General features: G+C 40.3%; 1 protein-coding gene across 5 annotated transcripts in view; it reads left to right on the top strand.

Annotated features, from left to right (window-relative positions):
- The window catches only part of Alpk1 (alpha kinase 1), a 145490-nt gene that overhangs the window by 106667 nt on the left and 12547 nt on the right, over positions 1 to 26276 (top strand). For 4 of the 5 annotated variants that reach the window (XM_047565692.1, XM_047565691.1, XM_047565694.1 and 1 more), the window contains 7 exons: positions 9858 to 10056; positions 16114 to 16173; positions 17482 to 17568; positions 18469 to 18545; positions 19397 to 19492; positions 20846 to 20950; positions 22249 to 24382. In XM_047565692.1, coding sequence (XP_047421648.1) covers positions 9858 to 10056; positions 16114 to 16173; positions 17482 to 17568; positions 18469 to 18545; positions 19397 to 19492; positions 20846 to 20950; positions 22249 to 24382 — 2758 coding nt within the window. The remainder of the gene's footprint in view (positions 1 to 9857; positions 10057 to 16113; positions 16174 to 17481; positions 17569 to 18468; positions 18546 to 19396; positions 19493 to 20845; positions 20951 to 22248; positions 24383 to 26276) is intronic. The other variant, XM_047565695.1, reaches the window with a different exon arrangement.

The raw sequence follows: 26276 nt of genomic DNA, 5'->3' as shown, positions 1-26276 counted from the left end.
CAGAGGAGTAAGGTGAGCAGGTCAAGGTTTACAGCAGCCTTGAGATTCACCAGCATCCTGGTTAGGTGGTTTATTTTGGTACAGCTTTCTATGTCCTTTAACAAACAACCAATTTCATCAACCATAGATCTGAAAGAGAGAGAGAGGGAGAGAAAGCAGGGAGAGATGACCCAAAATATTATTTTTAGGTATAAAGAAAAAGCTTACAAGTGTTTTCCAAATGTGCCTGAATTTTCATTTTCCATCAGAAAATGAAGGAAAGACCAGTGGAATGTTTATAAGTCTTGGGCATAAACCTTAAGAAAGTTCTGTTCCCCCACCCTTTCTTCTCCCATTTGGTGGATGGACAAACATGGAGCATGCCTTTTGTGGTCTTCCTTTGATCTTGAGCATTCCAATTTGGTGGGTTCTATTTTTACTTGTTTACTATTGATGCATAACTATGCCGGAGTCAATCACTTTCATTTGTTTATTTTGCTGATTCCTCATCTCAGGACCTGCCCCGCTTCTTCCAACTTTCCCTTTTGCAACCTTCCAATTTGCTATGCAGCAATAATTTCCCTTTTTTACACCGCTCCTGCCAATTGCAGTGCCAGATGGCTTTGGTTCTGAGCTCCCTCACCCAGCCCCCCTTGAGAACAGCTGCCATTGTCATTGCTGTGAACACATCGTGGCTTTGAACCCATAGCGGGGACCCAAACTTGATGCTCAGCATTGGGAGGGGCTGGCACTAAGGCAAGGAATCATGAAAACAGCACACGCTTTTTCTTGCTGCTGTTCAGCAAAAGCCCTTAGAAAAGGCTCTTTAGCATTTTTTCAATCATCTGTGTATCGAAATCTCATTGTGGGTTTTAATTCCTTTATCATCTGACTCAGCTTCCTAGCCATGAAGTTCCCTTTGTGCCTTAAACTCAATTAGAATCCCATATTTCTTCTGAAAACAGATGTGAAAACACAACTGCAGGGTGTGTGTGGTGTGTGTCTGTGTGTGTGCGTGTGGGGGGTGCGTGTGTGAGTACGTGCATGCGCACAGGTGGACGCCTGCCTGGGTGTTGGTGTGTATGCATTTGTGAACCCATCTCTTTAGAAATCCAGCAAATTCTCTTATCCACATCCAAATATTTGTATTTAAAATTGGTCACTCAACAAGAAAAAGAGTTTGGCAACTTTTTGGACAATCTTCCCCTTAAGTCAGCCTCTGAGGAAAGATAAAGGAATAGAAATTCATGTTCATTTTTAATCACGAGATAGACTATGTTCATCCCAACACTAAAATTCTGCTACTATGACACAACTTAAAAAGATCATAATTTTGAGTCCTCTGAAATGGCAGGTCAGTTGTGGGCCTAAAGACCCAAACAAAAAAACTTGAATCGAATTCTGTGTGGACCAATATGCATTTCAAAGACACTGCCCATGTAGTCTGTGGGTTGGGGTTTTTGTGTTGTTTTCTTTTTCTTTCTCTTTTGGGGCTGGGGGAGGGGGAAGGACTCCCTTTCATGTTAATCTAATTGTGCACAACCCAGGCACATTTTGCCATGTAGGGAGACTTTCTTTTTAGTGTCCCTTCCCTACCACACACCCTGGCCTCTTTCATTTCTCCCCTTCTGAGGTCAGAGTGCTCCCCGGGCCTACATTTCGGGGAGATTCCCAGAATGGTGATGTATTCTGCTTTGCTGCCGAGGAATTTACTATCCCCTCACTTGGCAGCAAATGAAAGTGGGTATTAATTTCTCAGAGTGCTGGTGGAAACACGGGAGAGAGGCCGCAAGAATGATGCTCACCTAAATCTGTATGTAGCACACAGCACGCCGCCATTTCAAAAGAGGGAGAGCAAAGAGAATGAAAGGAAAGAAAAGATTCTCCTGAGTTGACTTCTCTGCATTTTGCATCGTTAGGTTTTGGAGAGAGATACGAGAGGTTTGGGCCCTGAACGGAGTTAAATTATGCAGCTGCGGGGATGCCAGGTCCTCCAGAATAGGATGCTTCGTTTAGATTTTCCACAATGCTATTGAAGTGCTTATTTTCCTCCTGAAGAGACACAAACAGATGCAAACTTCTGTAAACACTTTAGAAATGAATTCAGTGAGTTTGGCCTCTCAGCAGTGCTCAATAGCTGACAGAAAAATGTCTAATTAGTGCAAGTGGAAATAATAGGGCCACTTGGATTCCTTCCATCCTCCTCCAAGTCTACTTTTCCAAGGAACTCAAAGGCCCTTTTGTCTGGCGGGTCACCCTCTCTCAGGCTTTTGTGCTCCAATCTATTAAGAGTAGAGGGGGGGAAAATAGATTAGGCAATGTTCTGTGCTCAAATATATGGCGTGTTCGTGCGGGATGCAGAATAGCGTGTTTGCAGCCTCAGTTTACAGGTGCCTGGGGAGGGATTCCTGCGTAGGCGACAGCCAAAAGCAGCGCACACGTGCGCGCCGAGAGGGCTGGTTCCCTTTGAAGAGCCAGCCTCCCTTCACCAAGTGCCATGGAGCATGCTCGCTTCCCTTTTTCTTTCTCAGTTTCCAGGAACATCAATCCTCAGAGTTGGTGAAGGGAAGAAAGAGATTAAAAGAAGTTAGAGGTTCTTCTTATAAGGCTATAAGATAAGACTTATAGATGTGACGCGCATTATTACGTCTGTTTTCCTCAACTGAAAATTCCACTGAGACTTTTTTGGGGGAGACTGACTTTGCCTATAGATGTTTCTTTTCTTTTTTTTTTTTTTTTTTTTTTTTTGTTCCTGTGGTGCTGGGATTGAACCCAGGGCCTTGTGCCTGCGAGGCAAGCACTCTACCAGCTGAGCTATATCCCCAGCCCTATAGATGTTTTTGTCCTACAAGAAAGTGAGAATGAGTGACTGATTTCTTTTTTCTATTTTTTCCCTCATCATATTCCATGTCATTTTTTAAACATTGTATCTGCTAAACTCTGTGCTGAGCACTGGACCCAAATTTCATCTAATCTTGAAACAGCACCACAAATAAATATCCACATTTCACGGATGTGGTCACCGAGACTAGAGAGGTCAAGCGACCTGGCATGGGAAGGAACTAGTGAAGCTAGAAAACAAACCCAGATATCTACAGTGTTACCTCAGACCTTATATATCTTTTCAATCTCTGGAAGTTTTATGTATCTTCCATGTCTATACTTCATATACCTAATTTCTATTTTACCTTGTAGAACATGTACAGTAAAGTTATAGCTGTCACTTGGGATCACTTTCTATAGATTATTTATGTGTACAATATGTACTTCTTTCCTTGTTGTGTTTTGGGGGTTGGTGGGGATTGTTTGTTTGTTTTTCTTTTTGTTTTGTTTTGTACCAGCGATTGAACCTAGGAGTTCTTCACCACTGTGTCACATTCCCAGCCCTTTTAAAATATTTTATCTAGAGACAGGGTTGCTTAGTGCCTCACAGAGGCTGGCTTTGAACTTGCGAGCCTCCTGCCTCATCCTCCTAAGCCCCTGGCATTATAGGCATGCACCACCACACCCAACTCTGACTGGTAATTTTTGACTCCATGACAGATATTGTAGATTTCGTCTTATTGGATAGTAGATCATTTGTGTGCCTCTGAAGATTCTTGACTTTTTTCTGGGACTCAGTCAAATTAGGAAATAAGTTGACCTCTTTGAAGCTTCCTTCTAAACTTACAAAGTTGGATGAATCTTACTCTGAGGCTAATTTTGAGTTTCTGCTGAAGCAATTTTTTTCTTAGCACTTGACTGACAAGATTTTCTGTTGTGGCTTGTGGAAACACAAGCTACCTGAAGCCTAAGGACTATTTCCCCTGAACCTTTCAGATGATTCTTTCCCCAGCCTTGTGTGTTTCTTTCCATGCATGAGCTCTTCTGTTTTTGGCTAAAGATTCACAGGGGACCCTCTGCAGAGCTCTGAACTTCTTGCTTTGTGCAGATCTTTACCTCTGATACTCTGCTGGGTAAACTCCACCTTGGTCTCTCCATTCCTCAATTCAGGGATACCACTTCACAGAGGGTACCCTGGACTAACAATGCTTCTTTGCAACTCCATGGAGGAAAGACCAACTAGAAGAATCCCCAGATAATCACCAAATCATCATTTGCTCTTATGGCACTAACTTTTACTAGAGAATTTCAAAGCACTGGAATTAAGGCCTTCTCCTGGGAAATTTTCTTTCCTTTCTCTTAGTTTTAAATGCATAACAAAAACATTCTTTTCACTGGAAGTTATTTTTCTATTTCTTCTTTTTCTTAGAATTTTCTCACCATAGTGAAGGATATGGGGTCTTGTTTAGACTCAGTAGTGAATTAAATCCTAGCTCCAAAGACCCACTGTGCCCCAATTAGGCATTACTCCAGATTACCTTGATCAGACCACAGAGGAGAAGCAGAAGATGAAGTGACCCTCAAGAGACTTGTATTCCTTAAAGTTCTGGCAAAGATGTGGAAAAATGGAACTGTTGGTGGGATTGTAAAATGGTGCAACCTCTATGGAGAACAGTATGGAGGTCCTCCCAAAATTAAAAGTAAAGTTCACATGACCCAGAAATCCCACTTCTGGGTATATATCCAAAAGAACTGAAAGCATCTCAAAGAGGTATTTTCATCTATTTTCATGGCAGCACATTCACAAGAGCTGATAGACACTCAAGTGTCCACCAATAGATGAATAGATAAACCACCTGTGGTATACATAAACAATAGACTAATATTCAACCTCGATAGGGAGGGTATTCTATCACCTCCTACAGTATGGATGAACCCTGAAGACCTCATGCTAAATGAAGTAACACAGTCACAAACAGATCAGTGCTATATGATTCCACTTATATGAGGTATCTAAAGTAATTAAACTCATAAGACAGAAAGTAAAATTGTAGTTGTCAGGATTTGGGGGTAGAGGAACTATTTAATGGAAATAGTTTTAAATTGGCAAGATAAAAAGTCCAGGAGGTCTCCTTCACAGCAATGTAAATATATTTAATACTACTGAGATGTACACTTAAAAATTATTAAGATAATAAATTTTATGTTTTACCACAATAATATATATTTACTTATATGTACATGCATATAAGAGAGAGAGAGACTTTAATGCCTGCCTGATTCTGATCCTTTTAATTTTGTATCTTTGAAGAGTCAGTTAGCCTCTTAGCCTCAGTTTCCTTACTTAGACTTTAGAATTTCAGTAAGATTCAAAAAAGTTCATGTGTGTGAATATTTTTCATAAATTAGATGGTGCTACAAAGATGGAAACCATTATAATGAGGCAAGAGTCACTTCTGGAGAATAGCCTGCCTCTAAACATCACATCCTCAAGCGGAAGTGAGGCCCCAGTGAGGAGAACAGGTCAAGCACAGAAGTGCAACATCAAAGAGAAGGTCCTCATTGGCTCGCTGAGTGCCCTCCAAGGTACACAGACATGAGCAGGGTGATAGGAATGGAGCTTCTCTTTCTAAGCAGAAGAATGAGAGGGGCTGGCAGTGGAAGACACTTCAAGTTCTGTAGATAGTAAGCCTAAGTTGCTTACTTCAAGTCCTGTAGATAGTTTGCCTAAGTTGCAAACCAAATAAACATATTTATGTAGTGCCCCAGAGGTAGGACTTTTGCTCAGAGACTGGCCTTATTAGACAGAACGGTGCACATGCAGGACCATCAGTTTGCTTTTTCATTTTTGAGTTCACATTTTGTGAATGTCAAATGACTGACTGATATTCATCATGAAACTGTATTTTTAGATTAATGGTTTATTTGATAAAACTCAATAGAAGTTTGAAGCATTTTAATTTTAGTTAGGCTATGTTTGGTTGGTTGGAAGAGAAGTTCAATCAAGTAGACTCAAAAGGGATGTGCATTATAATGAAAGTAAATATTGGACAGTGCAGAGGACATATGACTCCAAGAATGCACGCAGGAAAGGTGAAGTTGGCTGCAGAGCCATTATTTCTGGATTTTCCTTCAGGTTTTCCATAAATGTGGCTCAGCTAATCTCCACTTTCTATTTCTTTCTATCTGCAAGAACAGGCAAATTCTTCCTACGTGTTAGTCAGCTTTTTGTTGTTGAGACCAAAATACCTGACAATAACAACTTAGAGAAGGAAAAGCTTATTTGAACTTACAATTTCAGAGGTTCAGTTCATGGTCAGTCAGATCCATTGCTCATGGCAGAAGAGTGTGATGGAGAAAAGCTGCCTGGCTCATGACAGACCAGAAACGGAGAGAGTGGGAGGACTGGGGACAAAATATATGATCCCATAGGCTCCCCCCCAGGGACCCCCTTCTCCAGCCATGTCCTACCTGCTTGCAGTTACCACACAATAATTCATTCAAATTATCCACAAAATGGATTGAACCATTGATTAAGTTGCATCTCTCATGATAAATCATTTCACCTCCTGAATATTAACAGAAAAACTTTTGGGAGACACCTCATACCCAAACCATAACCACGTCTTAGTTCAGATTGATAGGTTCCTTTTTTCAGGTCAAGCCACAGTCATGGGACCAGGTATAAGGAGACAAGGGGTGGAGAGGAGGTGTCAAGGTCAAGTGGCAATATACATGGCTGCTTCAAAGACAGGAACTGTGGGTTACTATGTACAATGGTCTTGGGAGGAGTTCAATGAACAAAACTTCTTTATTTACTCTATTCTGAGCAGATTGGGAAATAAAACAGATAGGCAGACAAGAGATCAAATATTATCTTTAACTCCGATAAAGAGTAAGGTGGATGATAAACCTTCGTATTAGAACATAGCTGACCGCAGAAGTACACAGACTTCCACATTCAGTTACAGCAATTTCTGGGCCAAACAGAACAACTCATATAAGATAGCTTTCTAGATAAGACTTAAACAGAAGCAGAAAAGAATCCCTGTTTTCTTAACACAGTGTGTTCCCAAGAGAAAAAAGGGAGGAGTGAAGCCACACAAGATTAGTCACTCCACCTCCTGTACAGCAGAATTAATAGAATAGAGAAGACTGGGGTGCTACAGCAACCAAGTCCCCTTCAAATGGAAGCGAGCATCAAGATGAGAGAAGGGATATCCTCCCTAACAATTGGCATTTCTAGCACAATAAGAACAAATATTGGTTTAGAACCACAAGATAGATTCAATGGAAAATTATTATTTTCCATGCCTAATAAACACATTAATGGTTTAAAAGTCTAAAAAAAGTTAAGAAATCACCTTGTTGAAATGAGAAGGGTTATTGTGCTGGTTGTGGGTAGGCATTACCTGATTAATGAATGTCCATATATATAAATGTTACATTCTACATGCAGTGTGTAGATTATTAGATAGAAAAATAAAAACCAGAAATCAAATTTAGGAACAAATACCATAGGCATAATACCAAAATGGGCCAGATGTGAAAGTTGAGGCCAGTTTTACTTAGAGATAAGCTAATCTTAGTCAGCTTTCTAACACTGTAATGAAATACTGGAGATAATTAACTTATAAAGAGAAAAAGCTTATTTTGGCTTACAATTTTGAAGGTTCCAGTTCAAGATCAGGCAGGTCCATTGCTTTGGGCCTCTGGTGGATGGCAAAGGTACAGAGCACATGGAGGAGCACAACCGTTCACTTTATGACTGAAGCAAAAAGAGGAAGACAAGTTTCGGGTTCTACAATCCCCTTCAACAGTACTTCCCCAATGACCTGAGTACCTCCCACAAAGTGCCACCTCCTAAAAGTTTCCCCACCTCCCAAAGGTACCACCCTGGGGATCAATCCTTTAACATACATGCCTTTCAGATCATTCAACATCCAAACTAGAGCATGAGTGTTAAATTAAAACTCTAAAAGAACTGTTCCCAGTATATTTCAAGAAGAAGAGACTACTCTCTCCCAATGGGAATGCATCTTTTCTTATTTTAATAAGAGAAATATTCTAAGATGTCCTAAATTTAATTATGAGGGCTAGAGGACAGAAAGGAAGAGAGATGGAGAAGGTTGATCAGTCAACAGCTACAGGCTGAAAAGAACAAAAGACCATCTTGAGGTCCTCAATGTATGTTAAAACCTTAAATCAAGTCTCATCACAACCCTCTACATGCCACAGTGGCTTGCTCACAACCCCAACCAACCCAGAACAGCGAATACTTCTCCTTAGAGACAGCATTCCTATCCCGGAACTTTCCCCAGTTTGCTTTGTCCCATCCTTCTTATCAGTGTGGGCTCAATGGAAACAGCTCATGTCTCTCTTCCTTGGATTTTCATTATAAATGGACTTAGCACTGGTCCAACAAACATTTTCCAACTGCTACCTAGGCTTGCTGCTAGAAGTGGCAGGAGCTTGTCCCAGGAGGTCTTTTAGTGCATATAATGGCTCAGTAAACCCTTCTATTTCAGAGGTTCCCTCCTTCTCAAGAGTTTGTGTATAACACCAGTTTGTTAATTAAACCATGCTTAGACTAGCAATTGCAACATTGACTGCACTTGCCATATTTACTAACATCACTGAGTGTCAGACAATGGATATCTGACTCCTGCAACTTTCCTAATGCTGAGTGGGAACAGCAAGGCTTGTGAGCATGGCGGATCTGGACCTGGCCCCCCTGTTTGCACCTATCTCCTGTCATACGAAGATCATGTGTCCTCGGGCATGTTTCCTAACCTCTCTGAGTCTTTGCAGATGGAGTTAATAACAGACCCTGCCTCAGGAGTGCTATGAGAACTGGGTGAATTAATGAATATAAAGCACTTGCTGTGCTGGGTACCTAGTTTTGCCAGACAGTTCAGTGTTTGTGATTACAGGTGAAGTAAGCAGGGACTAGTGAAGAAGTGCTATAGTAAGAAAACGCTTACAAGGCAGATCAGGCTTCATCTGTGGACAAACACACCTAGAAAACACTCAGCAGCTTGACTTAGTTTAGCGGATGAAGGAAATCATATTGGATGACAGGCTCATTTATGCAGTTAGTTGTATGCCCACTGAATCAAAGGCTAGAGCCCAAAACCCCAACAGATGATGTTTTTCCCATAGAAGTTTGCCTCATTTATTCTTATTTCTTATTCACTTATACTTTCATTTCATGCCTGTTTTATTCTTTTTCTTATTGTATTTATTAACTATATGTAATATTAGTATAAATCAAAATACAAATGTTACCCAAAGTTTTGTGTTTCTTCTGAATGAAAATGTATGCAATAAATTAAGCAGGGTGTTATGAACTGATGTGGAAAGTTCTCCCAAATGTAATGATGACTGAAAGAAGAAAATGCAGAGCAACATGTTGAGTGTGATCTCATTAATGAGAGACAGACAGAGAGGAAGAAAGGGAGGGAGAAGTTCAGGGGAAACAAAGACTCAATTAATGCCTAAGAATACATCAAAGGGTATAAGAAATTTGGAAGAATCTCTCACAAACCCTTATCAGGGAAAGTGAGAACAAGATCAAGGGAAGGATGGGATAAGGTGCAGGGAAATTATGGGCTACTTTTAATTTTTACCCTAGATACATTTGTGTGTGTGTGTGTGTGTGTGTGTGGTGCTGGGGACTGAACCCAGAGCCTTGTACATGTGAGACAAGCATCTACCAACTGAGCTAGATCCTCAGCCCAATGCTAGGTATATTTCTATTGTTTGAATTTTTAACAACCGGGAAATATGCATTCAGCACTTGGAACAGTTTGAGAAATGAATGGGGGGAAATGGAAGGAAGAAAATATTTTAGCTCAAGTAAATTGGATTTTTCCTTATTATTTTTTTCTTCTGCGATTTAGTTATCTAATAAAGTGTGCTTCTCCTAGCTATCCGTTTGGTGGTGGTTGTTTTAATGAAAATATCCCAAAGGTCGAGTCTGGGGCTAAGCCTGCCATCTTTCTCCACGTGCTGCTGTTTGATCCCGTCCATTCCGTTCCCTGGCTGTTCCTCAGGCATCCTTGCGAGCCTCCATCGTGGCTCAGGACTGTGCAGCCGCCGCCGCCATCGTCTTCTTGATGGACCGCTTCCTGTACGGGCTCGACGTCTCTGGAAAGCTCCTGCAGGTGGCCAAAGGTCTCCATAAGTTGCAGCCAGCAACGCCCATCGCCCCGCAGGTGGTTATTCGTCAAGCCCGGATCTCGGTCAACTCAGGTAGGATCCCGCCCGCCCGCGGGCCTGGCTGCTGCTCCGGGCGTCGCCTGATGGTCAGCTCCACTTCGCGGCGACGCTCCGCGAGCCCCGCGGGCAGCCGGCGGGCATCGGGCCCTGCGTGCCACCTCTCCGCGCCGCCCCGCCCCGCGCCTGCCCTTGCCCCCGCCTCTCTGCCAGCACAAAAGCCCTGGCATAAAGGGTTTCAGAGCCAAAAGCGGTAGAGAAAATTGTGAAAGGGTGTGGAAAATACTAATTGGAGCTTTTGTCTTCTAACAAATCTGTCCTGCTGCTTTCAAACAGGGGTATCTGAATTGCTATACTTCTGACCAAGAGCCTTTAAAAAGCAGATTAGAATTCTACTATTTTCTCTTAGCGCTCCTGTCTCCTTTCTGTAGGGCCACTTGACTAAGCTGACAATGGACCTGACAAACCCACTGAAGCAATTTGAGGGTTTTTTTCATCATTCAGAACACCGGTACAGTACCTGATTAGGTCTGAAAGTATCTTTTTTCCCCCTGTCACTTTGAATGAAATGAAAAAATGAGGCTGACAGTCCAACTTAAGATGTAGAGCGGAGGCGGGGAGAGGGGAGTGCGGCCTGCTCTCTGTTACAGCATAGTCCATTTCCACGGAATTCTTGAATTATTTAAATTACTGATAACCATTCCATTTAGGAATGAGTAGCCAGCTATTCTCAGTTCCAAGAATGGAAGACTGAAGAATGAAAAGAAGACAGGTTGCCCCTCCCAGAACAGGACTGGCTCCTTTTTTGATTGCTTTTACAATTGCCATTATTTTTAAAAACTCTAGTCTGTTAGAGGTTAAAATCTCCTTAACTACTTCACTTCCTTTGAAAAGGAACTGTAGTAATCATACTAAGTAGGACAATCACTGAATGTAGAAGGACAGATAAAAGAACTTGGGAGAAATGGGATTGTGGAGGTTACCTTTTCAAAAGCCCAAATTCACTCACTTTCAGGTTCTTGCAACTGTGCATTAATTGAACTCCCCCCTCCCCATCTTATTATTGACTTTTCTAGAATAGCTGCAGGGATAGAGCTGAACTTGGGAACAAAATGTCTTCTTTTAAATGGTCCTAATAAAATTTTTAATGTTTGGAGCAGGAAGGAAATCTAACAATTAGTGTTCCTTCTGGTAGTGTCAAATGACAGTGACATAAACAGAGCATTCTGTGGGGGACAGAATGATGGGGGCTGACATGTGCCACCAGGCTTCCAAGGTAGGTACCCTCCAAAAGAACTTGAAACAGAATTATATCACATATTTTGCTATATACAGAGCTGCTATGATGTGGCATGGAAATGTAGAACAAATGGTAAGTAAGTATGTTGACAGTTTTGCTTTCACACAGCCACACTGAGTTGGCAAGTTTTCTTTTGATTGTTTTTTTGTTATTTCTTTCATATCTCTAACCAAGATGGTACAGTGGTTTTCTCCTGATAAGCCTTGATAGCATCATGAACTTTCCACTCACATTATCATGTGATATAATGATATATCTTAGAGATAAAGGTCCTGGATCTTATTCCCGAATAGCTGGAGTTGGCTTTTTCTCAAAGACACCTCCAGAAGTGCCACAAGAAGACAAACTCAGCCTCAGAGTTAAGTTTTCCCTCTGTAAACTTCTTCCCTGAAACATCACTGTAGCTCCACCTACACTGAGTGTATGTGTGTGTGTTGCAGGGAGCTGGTGTAGGGCAGAAGTATTTTAGGTGTAAGGGAGTGTAGGGGTAAGGAAAGAAGGTAAAGTGAAGGTGGTAGAGGATGTTCAATTCCAGCCTTTGGAAATCCTGGAGTAGATAAGTGAGAAGGATTATATTGCATTACAAACAGTAAGAAGAGCAATAAAGGTGATAGGAAAGGACAGCAGTCTTCCTACGAGTTCCTCTGATCCAGCCCTTCCTGATATCCACCCAAAACATATTGCAAATAACCAAGATAGCAACATAATGGGAGGTCAGAGGCAAGAGAAGACTCCCTGGATGTGCCCAGCTCACTGTCTCCTGAAATTAGGAGACAACCCTTTTAAACCACAGTGAGAGATACAGGATCAGACTTCCAATTCCATGAACATGGAAAAATGAGCAATTGCAGAGGCTTCTCCCACTTCAAATACATAAATAAGATGAATTGAAGATATATATTTTTTGTACCAGCCCTAGTCCTTTTAATTTTTTTAGTTTGAGACAGGCCTTGCTAAGTTGCTGAGACTGTCCTCAAACTTGGCAATCCTTCTGCCTTCATCTCCTGAGTCGCTGGGATTATGGACACGCACTACCACACCCCACTGAAGATATTTTTTAAGTGCCTGAAACAAGGTGTTCAAAGTCGGGGTAGTAGATACTGCACATGACGCTTATGGCCAAAGGGGTTTGCAATTGGATATAGTCCTAGGGGAAGAGATTGTCATCGTAATCCCTGTGCAGAGACAAGAGGCAGGGCCTTGGGCCCACATTAGGAATGAAATATTTGAATAAAGCTGGAATTCTTAAAGGATTGCATAGGCCATGAAAGGGGGCCCAGAGAGGAAGCAAAACAAAACAAAAAAGCCTCCTGAAATAAAGAAAAATTCCAAGTCTATGCCAAATGTCAATGTGGAGTCTGAACTTACCCTCAACTCAAGGCAAGGAATCCCCCACCAAGTAATTGAGAAAGGAAAAAAAAAAGGTTTAAGACTAAAATTTCTGGGGCTTACGGGAAAATCAAGTATAAACTATGCTCTGGAGAAACATCCTCACTCTCAGGTATGGGAATCCCGCAGGAAAATATGCTTGGCCAAAGAAGACTTTATATTAAAATTTAATATCTTAATAAGAAAAAAAGGAAATGAAACATGAGAACAGCATCTTATTCAACACACAAGGAAAGTGGGCTGCAAAATGAAGGAAGGCACATATAGAACAACTTAACAGACTCATGCAGCTTTAAAAAATAGCTTATTTAAAAGACTAGAGGGGCTGGGGAGATAGCTCAGTCGGTAGAGTGCTTGCCTTGTAAGCACAAGGCCCTGGGTTCGATCCCCAGTACCCCCCCCAAAAAAAATAAAAAAATAAAAATAAATAAAAGACTAGAACACAAAAGAAAAAGAAAATGAACCTATTAATGTGAAAAAGAACTTTCAGAATTTTCAGAAATTAAAAATACAACTGAAATCGCAAATTGAATTGATCATTGAAATTACAAATCAATGTGATTGTCAGAAAATAATGGTCATTGACAAGGAATTTGTCCATATAACCGACAAAGCATACGTGTTTATTATTATTTATTATTAGAAGATACAGAATAAAATAATTTATCTATAAAACTATGAACAGAGAGAGCTAGAAAACCCAGCATTCCTATTGGGTGCAAAAAGCTTCCAGCATTTCTGGTACTGAGAAAATACACTGCTTTGTTAGGTTGGATATAATAAAATAACTCATTAGAAAAATAAAGTTAAAAAGATATTTAAAATGCTGCTTTTAAGTATTTATTAGTAGCTTTAAATATTAGTAAATTATCTTGACAAATAATTATAAACATTTCCAATATGCGCACTATCTTTTTCATTTAATCTCATCTCAGGCCAGTAACAAAAAGGCACATGGAAGAGCTCTCTGGAGTGGTGCTTCCCAAACTCCCATGGGTCTGTGACTCCTTTGGAGATGTACTGAAAGTCAGATTCTGATTCGTAGGTGTTGGGGAGGGACTGAGATTCTGCATTTCTAGCCAGCTCAAAGAGTCCAGCCATGTGCCTGCCTGCCCACTTGGTACACATGACTGGCAACAACCCTAAGATCAGCACAAGTTTCCTGGGGCCAATCTCACAGGTGTTTCAGCCTCCAACTGACCTACCTGAGAAGTTGCTGCAACAGGTATAATAGCAGGCGAGAAGGTCACAGGACTGGAAATTATATTTAAAGAAAATACCGAGGTCAGGTACCATGGTGCCCACCTGTAATCCCAGCTACTCAGGAAGCTGAGGCAGCAGGATGCATGTTCAAGGCCAGCCTCAGCAACTTAGCAAGACCCTGTCTCAAAATTTAAATATTTTTAAAAGTCCAGGAATGCAGCTCAGTGGCAGAGCACCTCTGGGTTCAATCCCCAATAACACAAAAAGTAAATAAACAAATACCTGAGAATGAAGCCCTGAGTTAAGCAAATGAGTATATAAAAGAGAAGTTAAAAAGCTCAAAGAGAATGAAAAAACTCCTAAGACCTCTAGAAGGACCAACTAGATTCAGGACTGGAGATAAACATAAATCTTTACATTAAGGGGAAAAAACTCACATTTAGAAAAAAATCTACCTAAACACTGTGGTAAAACTACAGAAAATCAAACAATAAGAAAATCCTAAAGGAAACAGAAAAAAGATTATAAACATAGGAAATATATTTACACTGACAAAAAGCATGTTGTCAATAACAATCAGAAAGTAATAGAACCTACATAAAATTAAGAGGAAATGACTTTTGATCCAGAATTTTTTAACATATATATTTTTTGTCGTTGATGGACTTTCATTTTATCTATTTATATGTGGTGCTGAGAATCGAACCCAGTGCCTCACACATGCTAGGCAAGTGCTCTGCCAGTGAACCACAACCCCAGCCCTCAATGTAGAATTTTATACCCAGCAAAACATCAATCAAAAGTGGACACTAATGGGGCTGGAGATATATCTCAGTTGGTAGAGTGCTTGCCTCACATGCACAAGGCCCTGGGTTCAATCCCCAGCACTGCCAAAAAAAAAAAAAAAGTGAAGATAAAATAGACTTTTTTCAGAAAATCACTAAAAATATTTATTACTCTCAGAGACCTTGTGCTCTCTCTTGCTCTCTGACAGACACACACACACACACACACACACACGCTCACACACACAAATAAAGGATTTATTTTCCTAAATTAAACCCAGAAGATGGACCTAAATGCACAGATTAAACAAAACATATGTGTCTCTTCCGCCATATGCATTGGTTAAGAAAGGTCACAGGACCAGTTCATGTTTAAGCACAGAGGAAGTAAAGTCTAGATTCCATTTCTTAACACAGGAATGGCAAGGTCAAGTTGCAAAAGAACTTGTGGATACAGGCTATTGTTGTGACCTTTGGAAATACAATCTACTGTGTGTGCAATTTGAAGTAGTGTGGTCAGGAACAGCCCTAGGAAACAGTGACATTTGTTCAAAGACCTAAAGAAGGAACACCTTGGAAATATTTGGGATAATGGCATTCCAGGCTGAAACAATTTTAAGTATGAAGACATGATGAGAAGACAAGCCCGGCTGGTTCCAGGGACAGTAAGGAGTAGTACTAAAGTAGAGGGAATGAGAGGCAGGGAAAGAAGCCACAGGGGCCAGATCACATGGGGTTTAGAGCCACCGGGAAGAAAGGAGGGTTTCCTACTTATGGAAAACAGTTGTTCATAGACAAGGCCCTCTCTATGTGGTGGCAACCAAAATAAGTCAAAAGTTTTTAAAACTCCCAGACCTCCCCACTCCTGCTCCAAAGTCCCTTTGTGATAATTCTGTAAATAATCCTGTTCACGAGCAATTCTGTCACATCTCTTCAGATACAGCTTTCACAGAGAGAAGGCACACACTTTTACAAAGGTTTGCTTCTACTACTGAAGCCCTGCTCTATAGGAATATATATATGTATACATATACATATATCTGTACGTATATATGTATATATATGTTACATATATGTAACAACATCTCTCTATATGTGTGCATCAATATGTAGTGTATATGAAGTGACAGTTAAATTTTTACATATGTATACTCATAACATACATACATACATAATACATACATTCACTGTATATATATGATCTACTTACCATTTTACATACTCTACAATCTCCTATCTTACCAACCTCTGAAAACTTCAGTTTTCTTTTTCAGTTTTATATATGATACAGTCATTATTTTTAAATTTTAAAATATAATATTTTCCAAAAAGGTAATGGTCCCTGTTACAATGCATTTGTAGTATTTAAGTACATGTTCAAAACTAACTATGTGGCATTTGGTTGCTTCTTTTCAGGGAAACTTTTAAAAGCAGAGTATATCCTGAGCAGTCTAATAAGCAACAATGGAGCTACAGGTACGTACTGTCAACGTACTGTCACATTCCACAATGACTCTTACCATCAGACCCTAATAGAGTTCTAGTTTAATGACAACTTAATGACCTTACTGATTGAGTCCAGGGGAGCTTAACCACTGAGCCACATTCCTGACCTTTTTTTGTTTTTTATTTTGAGACAGGGTCTTGCCAAGTTGTTAGGGCCTTGCTAGGTTAGTGAGACTGTCTTTAAACTTGGGATTCTCTGGCCTCAGACTCCCTATTTGCTGTAATTACAGGCAGGCATCATGGTGCCTGGTCTGACTATTTTTGACAATGGACAGCTTTCAGACCCCATCCATCTCCACCCCCTTTTGCCCCAAACTGGAGAAGCTGATTTTTTTTTTTAAAAAGGCTACTCATCCACATACCATAGTCCAACTTGTCCAAACCTTAGCTGTGTCCCCACACCATGATCACAGTAAAAACCAAAGCCACTACCACTCCCTCTGCTCAAGCCAAATGGACCAGCTTGAGGGCCATCCCTGTGATCCCTTGAAAGTCACATTATATGAGTAATAAATCTTTTTGTATCCTCTTGTTGTGTGTGTGTGTGTGTGTGTGTGTGTGTGTGTGTGTGTGAAGTCTTCAGTCTCAATATCCAACCCAATTTGGGGCGACTGGAATTGGACCCTGCCCTCTGGGAGACAGCCACAAGACTGTGGGGTAATAGTGTGGGTAAATTAACCTGGGGAGTGCTTTGAGGTGATTGCATTGAAGGTTAGACCTGAAGGAGGAGAAGAAGCAGGACTCTTAAGGTGCCAGAGAAAAAAGGATCCCAGTCAGGGGTACGGTAAGTGCAGAGGCTGTGAAGCAAGAGACCACCACCATTGTAAGGAGCACAGATGACACCATCAGAGGGAGCACAGTTATTAAGAGGGACAGTTGGAGACCAGACAGAAGCCGGTTCCTGTGGAGTCTTTCAGTTTGGACTTATTCTAGAGACAACACTCTCTCAAATCTGTATCCCAAGTGCCAATGAAGGCTTCTGGGAACATATGTTTATTTAGCCAGGCACTATAACGCATGCCTGTAATCCCAGCAATTTGGGAGGCTGAGGCGGGAGGATCATAAATTCAAGATCAGCCTCAACAACTTAGGAAAACTCTAAGCAACTTAGTGAAATCCTGTCTCAAAATAAAAAAATAAAAAGGGCTAGGGATGTGGCTCAATGGCAAAGTGCTCTTGGGTTCAATTCCCAGTACCAAAAAGAAAGAAAATAGGTTTATTTGAGCAGGTCATTTTCTTAACAAACCCAGGAAATATTTTTTCCTTCTTTTATTTTAGGTACCTGGATGTACAGAAATGAAAGTGATAAGATCCTGGTGCAGTCAGTCTGTATACAGATCAGAGGACAAATTCTGCAAAAGCTAGGTATTGGCACTCCTCTCAAGGCTAATTTACAAAATCTGGCTACAAGATTTTTCTGAGGAATTTTCCTATTGGATATGGCTAAAATTGTTGATTCCCACTCCCTAGTTTCTTCACTGAAAAGAGAATGACATTTAAGATCTCCGGAGCTGAGCTGGTTGTGGTGGTGTGTGCCTGTAGTCCCAGTTACTTTAGCTGAGGCCGGAGGGTTGTTTGAACCTAAGAATTCTAGACCAGCCTGGACAGTATAGCAAGACTCCCATATGAAAAATAAATAAATAAAAACAACAACAACAAAAGAACTCACAAAGATCCTGAAAGTATTAGAAATATTAATATAATATTTTTTATTGATTTTGTTAGAGAAATTTATAGTTGTACATTATGGCTGTTAATGACCAACTTCTCAGTGTTATTCCTAGCCTCTGACTTACTTCAGCAGGACTTTGTATGATATATGTCATCTCATACCAGCTATAACACCTTATTTGTTTAGTCCTTGGGGTATTCATGAATTTTTTCAAGCAAAGTTTATGGACCCTAATTATATTTTAAAAGTGCAATTTTAAAGTTAAAAATTTGAAAAAAATTTAACAGAAGATAGTAATTATTATTCTTGTAAGTAATGGAAATAACTTTATGTAATATATTATGAATATTAATATGTTATATTCAAAATATATAATAATTCTTGCTGTTTCCTAAGTAAGAAAATGGGAAAATTTTTCTATATTAAACCAACTGGAAGAAAAAACAAATTGTTGTGTCAACCTCATCTAGCCCTGAATTTTCCCAACAGAACCTAAGGAATCTTCTTTCTGTGTTGGTTTTCAAAGGTATCTTCTAATACCAGAGCACAGGTATGAACCATTTCTCCCCTGTTCCGCCCTTTTTCTTTTTCAGGCATGTGGTATGAAGCAGCAGAGCTAATTTGGGCCTCCATCGTAGGATATGTGACACTTCCTCAGCCAGATAAGAAGGTCATTTGTCTCATGCTTCTTTTTCTTCCTTCCCATATTTGTCTTTGGATGATTATCTCCTTGTGATGCAATTAGCATCCATTTAGCAGTTCTATCTGCTATTTGTATATATTCTGTATGAGCACAGGACCAGAAAATATAGTAACTTCCATCTGTGTCTTGCTCCATCCTTGCTCACAGTGAGCTCTTGGCATATATTTAGTGTCTCTGTAATAATTTGTAACTGTCTATTTATTTATTTCTCTCTGCTGGTCCATTCATCTGTTATTGTGTATTTAGCCTTTACCTGATTCCATAGCAAAGTTCACATGCCCAAGTTGCTTGTATGTAGAATCATTTTCTTTGAGTTGAGAGGGCACAGACCTCAATGAATTGTTTATATAGCATCTTTAAGAAGTGAGAAACAGTTCTCCTATTTGACCTTTTCATTCTCTGTAATTTGGGGGGAATATTCTCATTATCTGAAACCTCAGGTTATTTATTGCATTTCTCTGAGCTGGGTCAGTAGTGTTGCTGCCTATGCTTTTACAACACGGCTAGGATGTGAAGTGAGATCTCTTTCTTGGGCCAATTATTCAGGCCAGCAGTATACAAATACAAATAATCAGCAAAACCCAGCTAAAAGTAACTGTATTTACAATCAGTTCCTGTGCCTCAAGAGGTGATGATCTTTCAAACCTGGTGACATTCAGTTCAAAAGTGTCTCCAAGAGCATAGTAATAATAATGATTATTATTAAAATAAATAGACAGAGGTTCATATGGAGGGATAATCATGGTCTATAGACCTTGAGATAAGAGCAGTAATCCACCCTGAATTCTTAGTCTGATTTGTTTGTGATTTCCTTACAGGGCATTTCCACATCACTTGGAATACTGGCAGACATCTTTGTTTCCATGAGCAGAAAAGATTATGAAAGGTTTAAAAACAATCCACAGATTAACTTGGTAATTATTATTTGCCAAAAACACAGTTCAGACTGGCACTGCCTAGGCACTGTCAGTGTTATTCTTGATGTTGTTTAGTCAAGCACTTTCTGAGGAGACTGGGGGTCAGGGAGTAGAGAATCTTCTCTTACGTTAATGGGAGAAGTCCTGGGGACAGGTCCGATGGTATCCTGCTCAGCTTTATTATCCCAGCATCTAGCACAGAATCAGAAAACACAAGGTACTAAACATGTTTTAGTGAATGAATAGAATGAATATCACCAAGTGATTTTGAGTCCTATTTATTTCCTTTCAAATTATCACAAAATTCAGTTTCTAAACTTGGGTCATCTTAATGATAAAGGTGTAATAATTTTAAAATCCATCATTATCCGTTCAAATCAAATCACCCACCCGTCTTTTATTCCAGGCTCTTATCATTAATAATAATGATTACTAATATTTACATATCACCTTGCAACTCAAAAAAATGTGTATAGCCACATAAACCCTATGAATTAGATAGAGCACAATGTATCATTCCCATTTTTAAAGAAAAATACACAGGTTCTGAAAAACTAAGTAACATCTACAGTTTACACAACCCGTAAGAAAACTGAGAGCAGAGTCCAGGTCTCTGTCATCTGGGGCATTGGTGTTGACATTGAACTTCTCTCCGGGCAGCACTGAAATGAAGATTTTTATAATTCTTATCTATATTGCCATTTCTATTAAACACCCAAAATGATTATTTAAAACTGCAAGTTCCCTTCCCAATCCAGACCTCCGTAACCCCTTCTCTACTTGGTTTTCCTCTAGAACTCTTACTATCGTCTCAGATACTAGGTATTTTATTTGCTTTTTGTGTTGACCAATCCCTCCTCTCAGTAGAAAGTAAACTTATAGCAGGCTCACTGTTCTATGCTTCCCTGAGTCTAGAACAATATGTGGCCCATGCAGTTATTCAATACGTTTCTAGAATAAATGAATGAATCCTCATTGCTGAGAGGACTCGTTACCAAGAACAATGCAAAAGGCCTCAATTAACCTGGTTGCAAAATAGAAAGAGTTCCTGCAAATGAAGAACTGCCGCCAATTTAAGGGCATTTGATTCACTTGCATAGACAGGCATTATAACTTTTTTCACATACTAGGCCCTCTCTGGAGTGTGGGTGGAGGATGGAGAGTGTGTGGTCCTGGGGGAAAGGACAGTCAATACCCTGGAGTCTTTAAACCCACTTACTCTTTCTTGGCACTGTTCTAAAAGGTTTGTCATGAGAAGCAAGGGGCCCTCAGAATCCTAAAAGAAAAAGGAATTCCATCACCTGTTTTTGCTGATGGATAAAGCTCACTTTGCCTCCTGTGTTCTTGCAGGGCTTGCTCAAGGAGTTTGACCACCATTTGTTGTCAGCTGCAGAAGCCTGCAAGCTAGCAGCTGCCTTCAGTGCCTACACACCCTTGTTCGTGCTCACAGCTGTGGTAAATAAGTGCCGTCCCTCCTGGTTCCTCTCCCTGGGCTGCTCCCCTCTGCAACCCATGGGAGGGAAAGGTGTAGGCTTAAAGTAGGCAGTCTGCCTCATTGTTGGCAACTGTGATGAGACTTGCCATGGGAAAAAGTACTCAGGCAGAGTGGCCACGTCCTGGTGGAGGCTAAATTATTCCAGCCCAAGCACATAATGTTGTCTGTTCTCGATAGCAGTTCCCAAGCATGGCAGCACATGAGACTCACCCAAGGAGGCTTTTTTCAAAATACATACTCCTGGGCTCTATCTTAGGTTCATTAAATACAAATCTCTGGAATTGGTATCCAGAAATCTTTTGAAATACAATTGGTCTTCCATGTCTGTAGCTTCCAAATCTGCAGATTCAATCTTGGATCAAAAGTATTTAGCAGATCATTTCTGAATAAATACAGAGAATTTCAGAGGCATGTAACATATGTAATTCCTGACAGAGACCTCTATTTAAAATATTTGGATTCATTCATTTAAAAAATATAACAATAAAAGGACAAAGGGCTAAAAAAAAAAAAAAAAAAGAAAAGAAAAAAAAGTATTTAGCGGGGTAAAAAGTTGAATCCATACTGAACACATACAAACTTTTGTGTTCTTGCCATTATTCCCTAAACGATACAGCATAGCAACTATTTATATAGCATTTACCTTGTATTAGGAACTCTAAATGACCTAGAGATGATTTAAAGTATTTGGGAGGATGTATACAGACTATACAAATAGTATGTCATTTTATGTAAGGGACTTGAGAATACACAGATTTTGGTCTCCATATGGGGTCCTGAAACCAATGCCACACTGATACTAAGGGATGACTTTATTGCAAAAGTAATTCTAATGCACAAATGGATTTGAAAACCTCTATTGTTTGGGCTATTATTAAGTGAATGATGTGTTAAAACAATCTTATTGTGTAGAGAAACTATATATCTATATTCCATGTATAAACTGCTAAAACAACAGCAATGGCCATACTTCTGCCATCTTTAATCAAAAAGTATCAGGGCTACAGTAGGATAGCCTTTAAAGCTAATTTCTTATGCCTTCATACCAGCTAATCCCTTACCTCTCAGTTCCTTCTTCTGATTCACCAAAAAGACCTCAGTCCTTAACTCAAGGTGTGCATTTCCCTTAGAAGATGCACGGCATCTATTTATTGTCCCATAATATTTCAAACTATTTTCTTCTAGGAGAGAAATGTTTGTCCTGATTCTCTTCCAGTTTCTGATTCAATATCTGATTCTGTGTTTGTATTTTCCTCAGAATATCCGTGGCACATGCTTATTGTCATATAGTAGTTCTAATGACTGTCCTCCAGGAATGAAAAGCTTGTATCTGTGTGAAGCCAAAGAGGCCTTTGAGATTGGCCTTCTCACCAAAAGAGATGATCAGGTAGTTACCGGAAAACAGGAACTTCACAGCCTCATCAAAGCTGCTTTCGGTCTCACCACAGTACACCGAAGACTCCAAGGGGAAACAGACGCAGTCTGCGCAGCGAGTCAGCTCTGTAATGAAGCTATGGAGAAGCTGTACACTTTCAGTACTTCTTCCAGAAGTCAGAACAGAGAATCTCTTTCTCGAGAAATCATGTCTGTTATCACCCAGGTGAAGGATCATTTACAGATTCAGAGCTTCTCTAATTTAGATGACAGATCTTATGTCCCAGAGAGTTTCCAGTGCAGATTGGGTAAACCCATCTTGCATGGACAAGTGGATTTCCATAAAGTCCTTGAAACCTATTCACAGCACCATACCTCCGTGTGTGAGGTTTTTGAAAACATTTGTGGAAACAACAAAAATAAGCAAAAAGACATAAAAACAGGAGTCTGTATCACTGCTTTAAAAACAGAAACAAAAACCACAGATACTATGACCACTACTCAGGACAAACCATGCTCTCAAAAAGGCAGGGGAATATCTTCCAGTCAATTAGTTAAGAACAGTCAGGGGAAACTCAGAAGAGTCGGAAGGAGAAATTGGACCCTTTCCAAGGCATTCCGAGTCTCCCTGGATCAAGATGTGGAGACTGAGACTGAGCCACCTGACCACAGCAATGTGGGGGGAGATGTCTGCAACAAGTCTCTGAGTGACAGCCAGAGCTCCAGTAGTTGGAGCAAGTTCTCAGGGCTTAGTTCTTCCTCAAGCTGGGAGGAAGTGAACTATCCTATTGATGACAGATCAGCTAGAAAAGAATCTAGCAAAGAACATCTTGTGGACACCCAGTGTTCCACTGCCCTGTCTGAGGAACTGGAGAACAATAGGGATCACAGAGCTGTGCAATCATTGTCTTCAGAGCTTCACAGTCTCTCTCCCCAGATATCCCAGGACAACAGTTCAGAGCCTTCTCAAAGTCAACCACACAAACACATGCCCTTAACAACCTTCTGTCCTCATAACACAACCAACACTTGCTTAGTCTTTGATGCAGGGCTCTCAGAAGGCGCTCCAGAAGGTATCCAGGAAGTACAAAATGTAGGACCTGAAAATACTTCTGCTCACTTCCAACCCTCATGTAGTTCTGCTTCTTGGTCTTCTTGTTCTGGTAGGTTCAAGGACATGACCACATGTGCTTCAATCCAAGAAGAAGATGACTTTGAGATAATTGATGATTTTCCAGAAACCAACTGTGACATCAATGACAGACCTGGGGAAAAGAAGGGAAAAGAACTCAATGGAAACTATGAGGGCCATATATTTCAAGAGAGCTTCTTCTGGGTGGACCCAGAAGGAGAAACAGAGGAAAGCACAAAAGATGTGCCTTTAGACTCTCATGTAGTCACGGGCAGTTCTCAGAGCAACAGTTCCATGTTGGCATGTAACTCTTTCATTCATCAGCCTGTTCAACATCCTGACTCAGGAAAGACCAGTGTTGGCTCAGTCAGAAACCAGGACATTGACCCTGATGCCCCTACAGAGGATGAGGAGGGTCACCTCTTTGACAGCACAGATGTCGGTTCATCAAGTGGATGTGGCTCTCCTAGACCATGGATCCTGGGGCAGCCACCCGGTCAGAGAATGGAGACCCCCAAATCATCTGTTAGTAACATTCCCTTCCCTGTCCTCAGCGAGGATTGTGCCACCACAGAAGAAGGAAATGAACCTGAACACTTGTTAAACTGCAGCCAGAGCTCCAGCTCGTCACTTGCATGGTGGTTGAAGTCACCTGCATTTTCCAGTGGTTCTTCTGAGGGGGAAAACTTACGGTCTTCTCTGAATTCCAGTGGAAGTTTTTCTTCTGTCTCATCACCAGGAAAGATGAGGAAAGAAGTCCTTGAGGCTCGCACCCTGCAACCTGATGACTTTGACAAACTCTTGGCAGGAGTGAGGCATGATTGGCTATTTCAGAGACTGGAGAATACAGGTGTTTTTAAGCCCAGTCAACTCCAACGAGCTCATAGTAAGTGCTGCCTTTTCAGTCTGTACAGATGCCAGAACCATCTACTTCTGGGGTCCTCTGAAAAATTTGTTGTATAGACCACTTAAAGCTCATGACAAATGTGTTATTCTTTATTGTACTTTGTGAGTTCACAGAGAAATGTAAATTGCAGGGGCTTCCTTCACCCTTTGTGTGATGGACCTTAATGGTGACCAATAGAGATTCACTCAAGCCTATCTCACATATGGGAGATTTGCTATAAGGACATTTGGGACAGAAAGGGAGACAGACAGGATTTTCAGAGGATTTACATAGCTATCATTCGAGATTTAAAACAATTCCAGATAACTGATCATTCACTCAGCCTCTATCTGCTCCTTCACTTCTCTTTACCAACCAGCTGATTTCTCTCCAATTTTCCTCATTCAAATTCAAGGAGAAGGAGGCTGAGTCAGAAGGATCAGAAGTTCAAAGATAGCCGCAGCAACTTAGTGAGGCCCTAAGAAACTTAGTGAGACCCCTTCTCAAAATAAAAAGGACTGGAAATGTGACTTAGTGGTTAAGCACCCCTGGGTTCAATCCTGATACTAAAAAAAAAAAAAAAAAATGAAAAAATATATCAAGGAGAAGAGTCTGACTTAGTTAAATATCATCTTTCATCTTTCTTGTGGACACAGATTTCCACACCTGTCTATCTAAGCATGTTTTTGCCAGCCAAAAGATTAATTAAGTGCCCTTACTCTCAGTCTGTTTGGGCTGCTATAACAAAATCCATAAACAAAGGAGTTTATAAACAACAGAATTTTATTTCTCATAGTTCTGGATGCTTGGGAATTCACAATGTCCTCACAGGGTAGAAGGGTCAAGGAGCCTCATTTACAAGTTCACAACCCCCTGGCTTAATCACATCCCAAAGCATGAAGGTTCTTCTTTCAACCCAGAGAAATGTACTGTATAATGATGTTCCAATATACAAAAGAATCATTTGAATGAGGATTTTCCCTACTACTGTGAGATGCTGCAATTTCAGAATCACATTTCTTCAAGTTAGGTAATTGCCTTATTGTTATTTTGTTTCCTCATTTCACTTTGCCTTTATATTTTACAATATACTTAATACATGGATTCAATATAGCATATTTCAGATGTACAGAACTGACAGTTATAAAGCAAAATTGTATGTAGCATACACCCAGGCCCTTCCACCCAAATACTAGAATGTTATTCATTTGACCTTAACCTGCCTGTGTTTCTGTCTGTCCCCATTTATTGATCCTCCTGTGGAAATATCTGAGCTGAATTTTGGATTGTCACTGTTACCTTTTTTAACAGTACAGTTTTATATGCCTACTCAGGCAATATACTCTGGTTTTACTTACCTTTGAGCTCAATGATATCAGTACCATACTTCAAGTAAGTCATAAAAATTGTTTTTTCCATTAACATTTTGAGATTCATTCTTACTGCCAGGTATAGCTATAGATCATTCACTTTCATTACAGAATATCACTTAGAGTAAATATATCTGATTTATGAATCCTTTCTCCATAGACAGGTGTTACACTTTTTCTAGTTACAAACTATTACAAATGTTACTATGAACGTTCTTGCACATTACTGCATACACCAAGGCACAAGACATTGTTGAACATGACAAGGAGTTGAAAGCTAGATCACAAGATCTGCAAACATTTATGTCAGCGAGGTGCAACTGTTTTCTACAGGAGTGGTGACTTGCACAATGTGTGAGTTCCACAGATCTTCTTTAACCCCTCCTATGATCAGGCCCAATTTTTACAAATTGTATGGATATACAATGGAATTAAGACTGTGGTCTTAATTCATACTTGCCTAGTCAGTAATGCCAGGAACATCTTCCTATTTGTTTATAAGCCCCATGCAAAATGCTTTTTTA

Source organism: Sciurus carolinensis, chromosome 10 (genome assembly GCF_902686445.1).
Source record: "Sciurus carolinensis chromosome 10, mSciCar1.2, whole genome shotgun sequence".
NCBI lineage: Eukaryota > Metazoa > Chordata > Mammalia > Rodentia > Sciuridae > Sciurus > Sciurus carolinensis.
The sequence above is the reverse complement of the archived record's forward strand: the minus strand, read 5'-3'. Positions and strand labels throughout refer to the sequence as shown.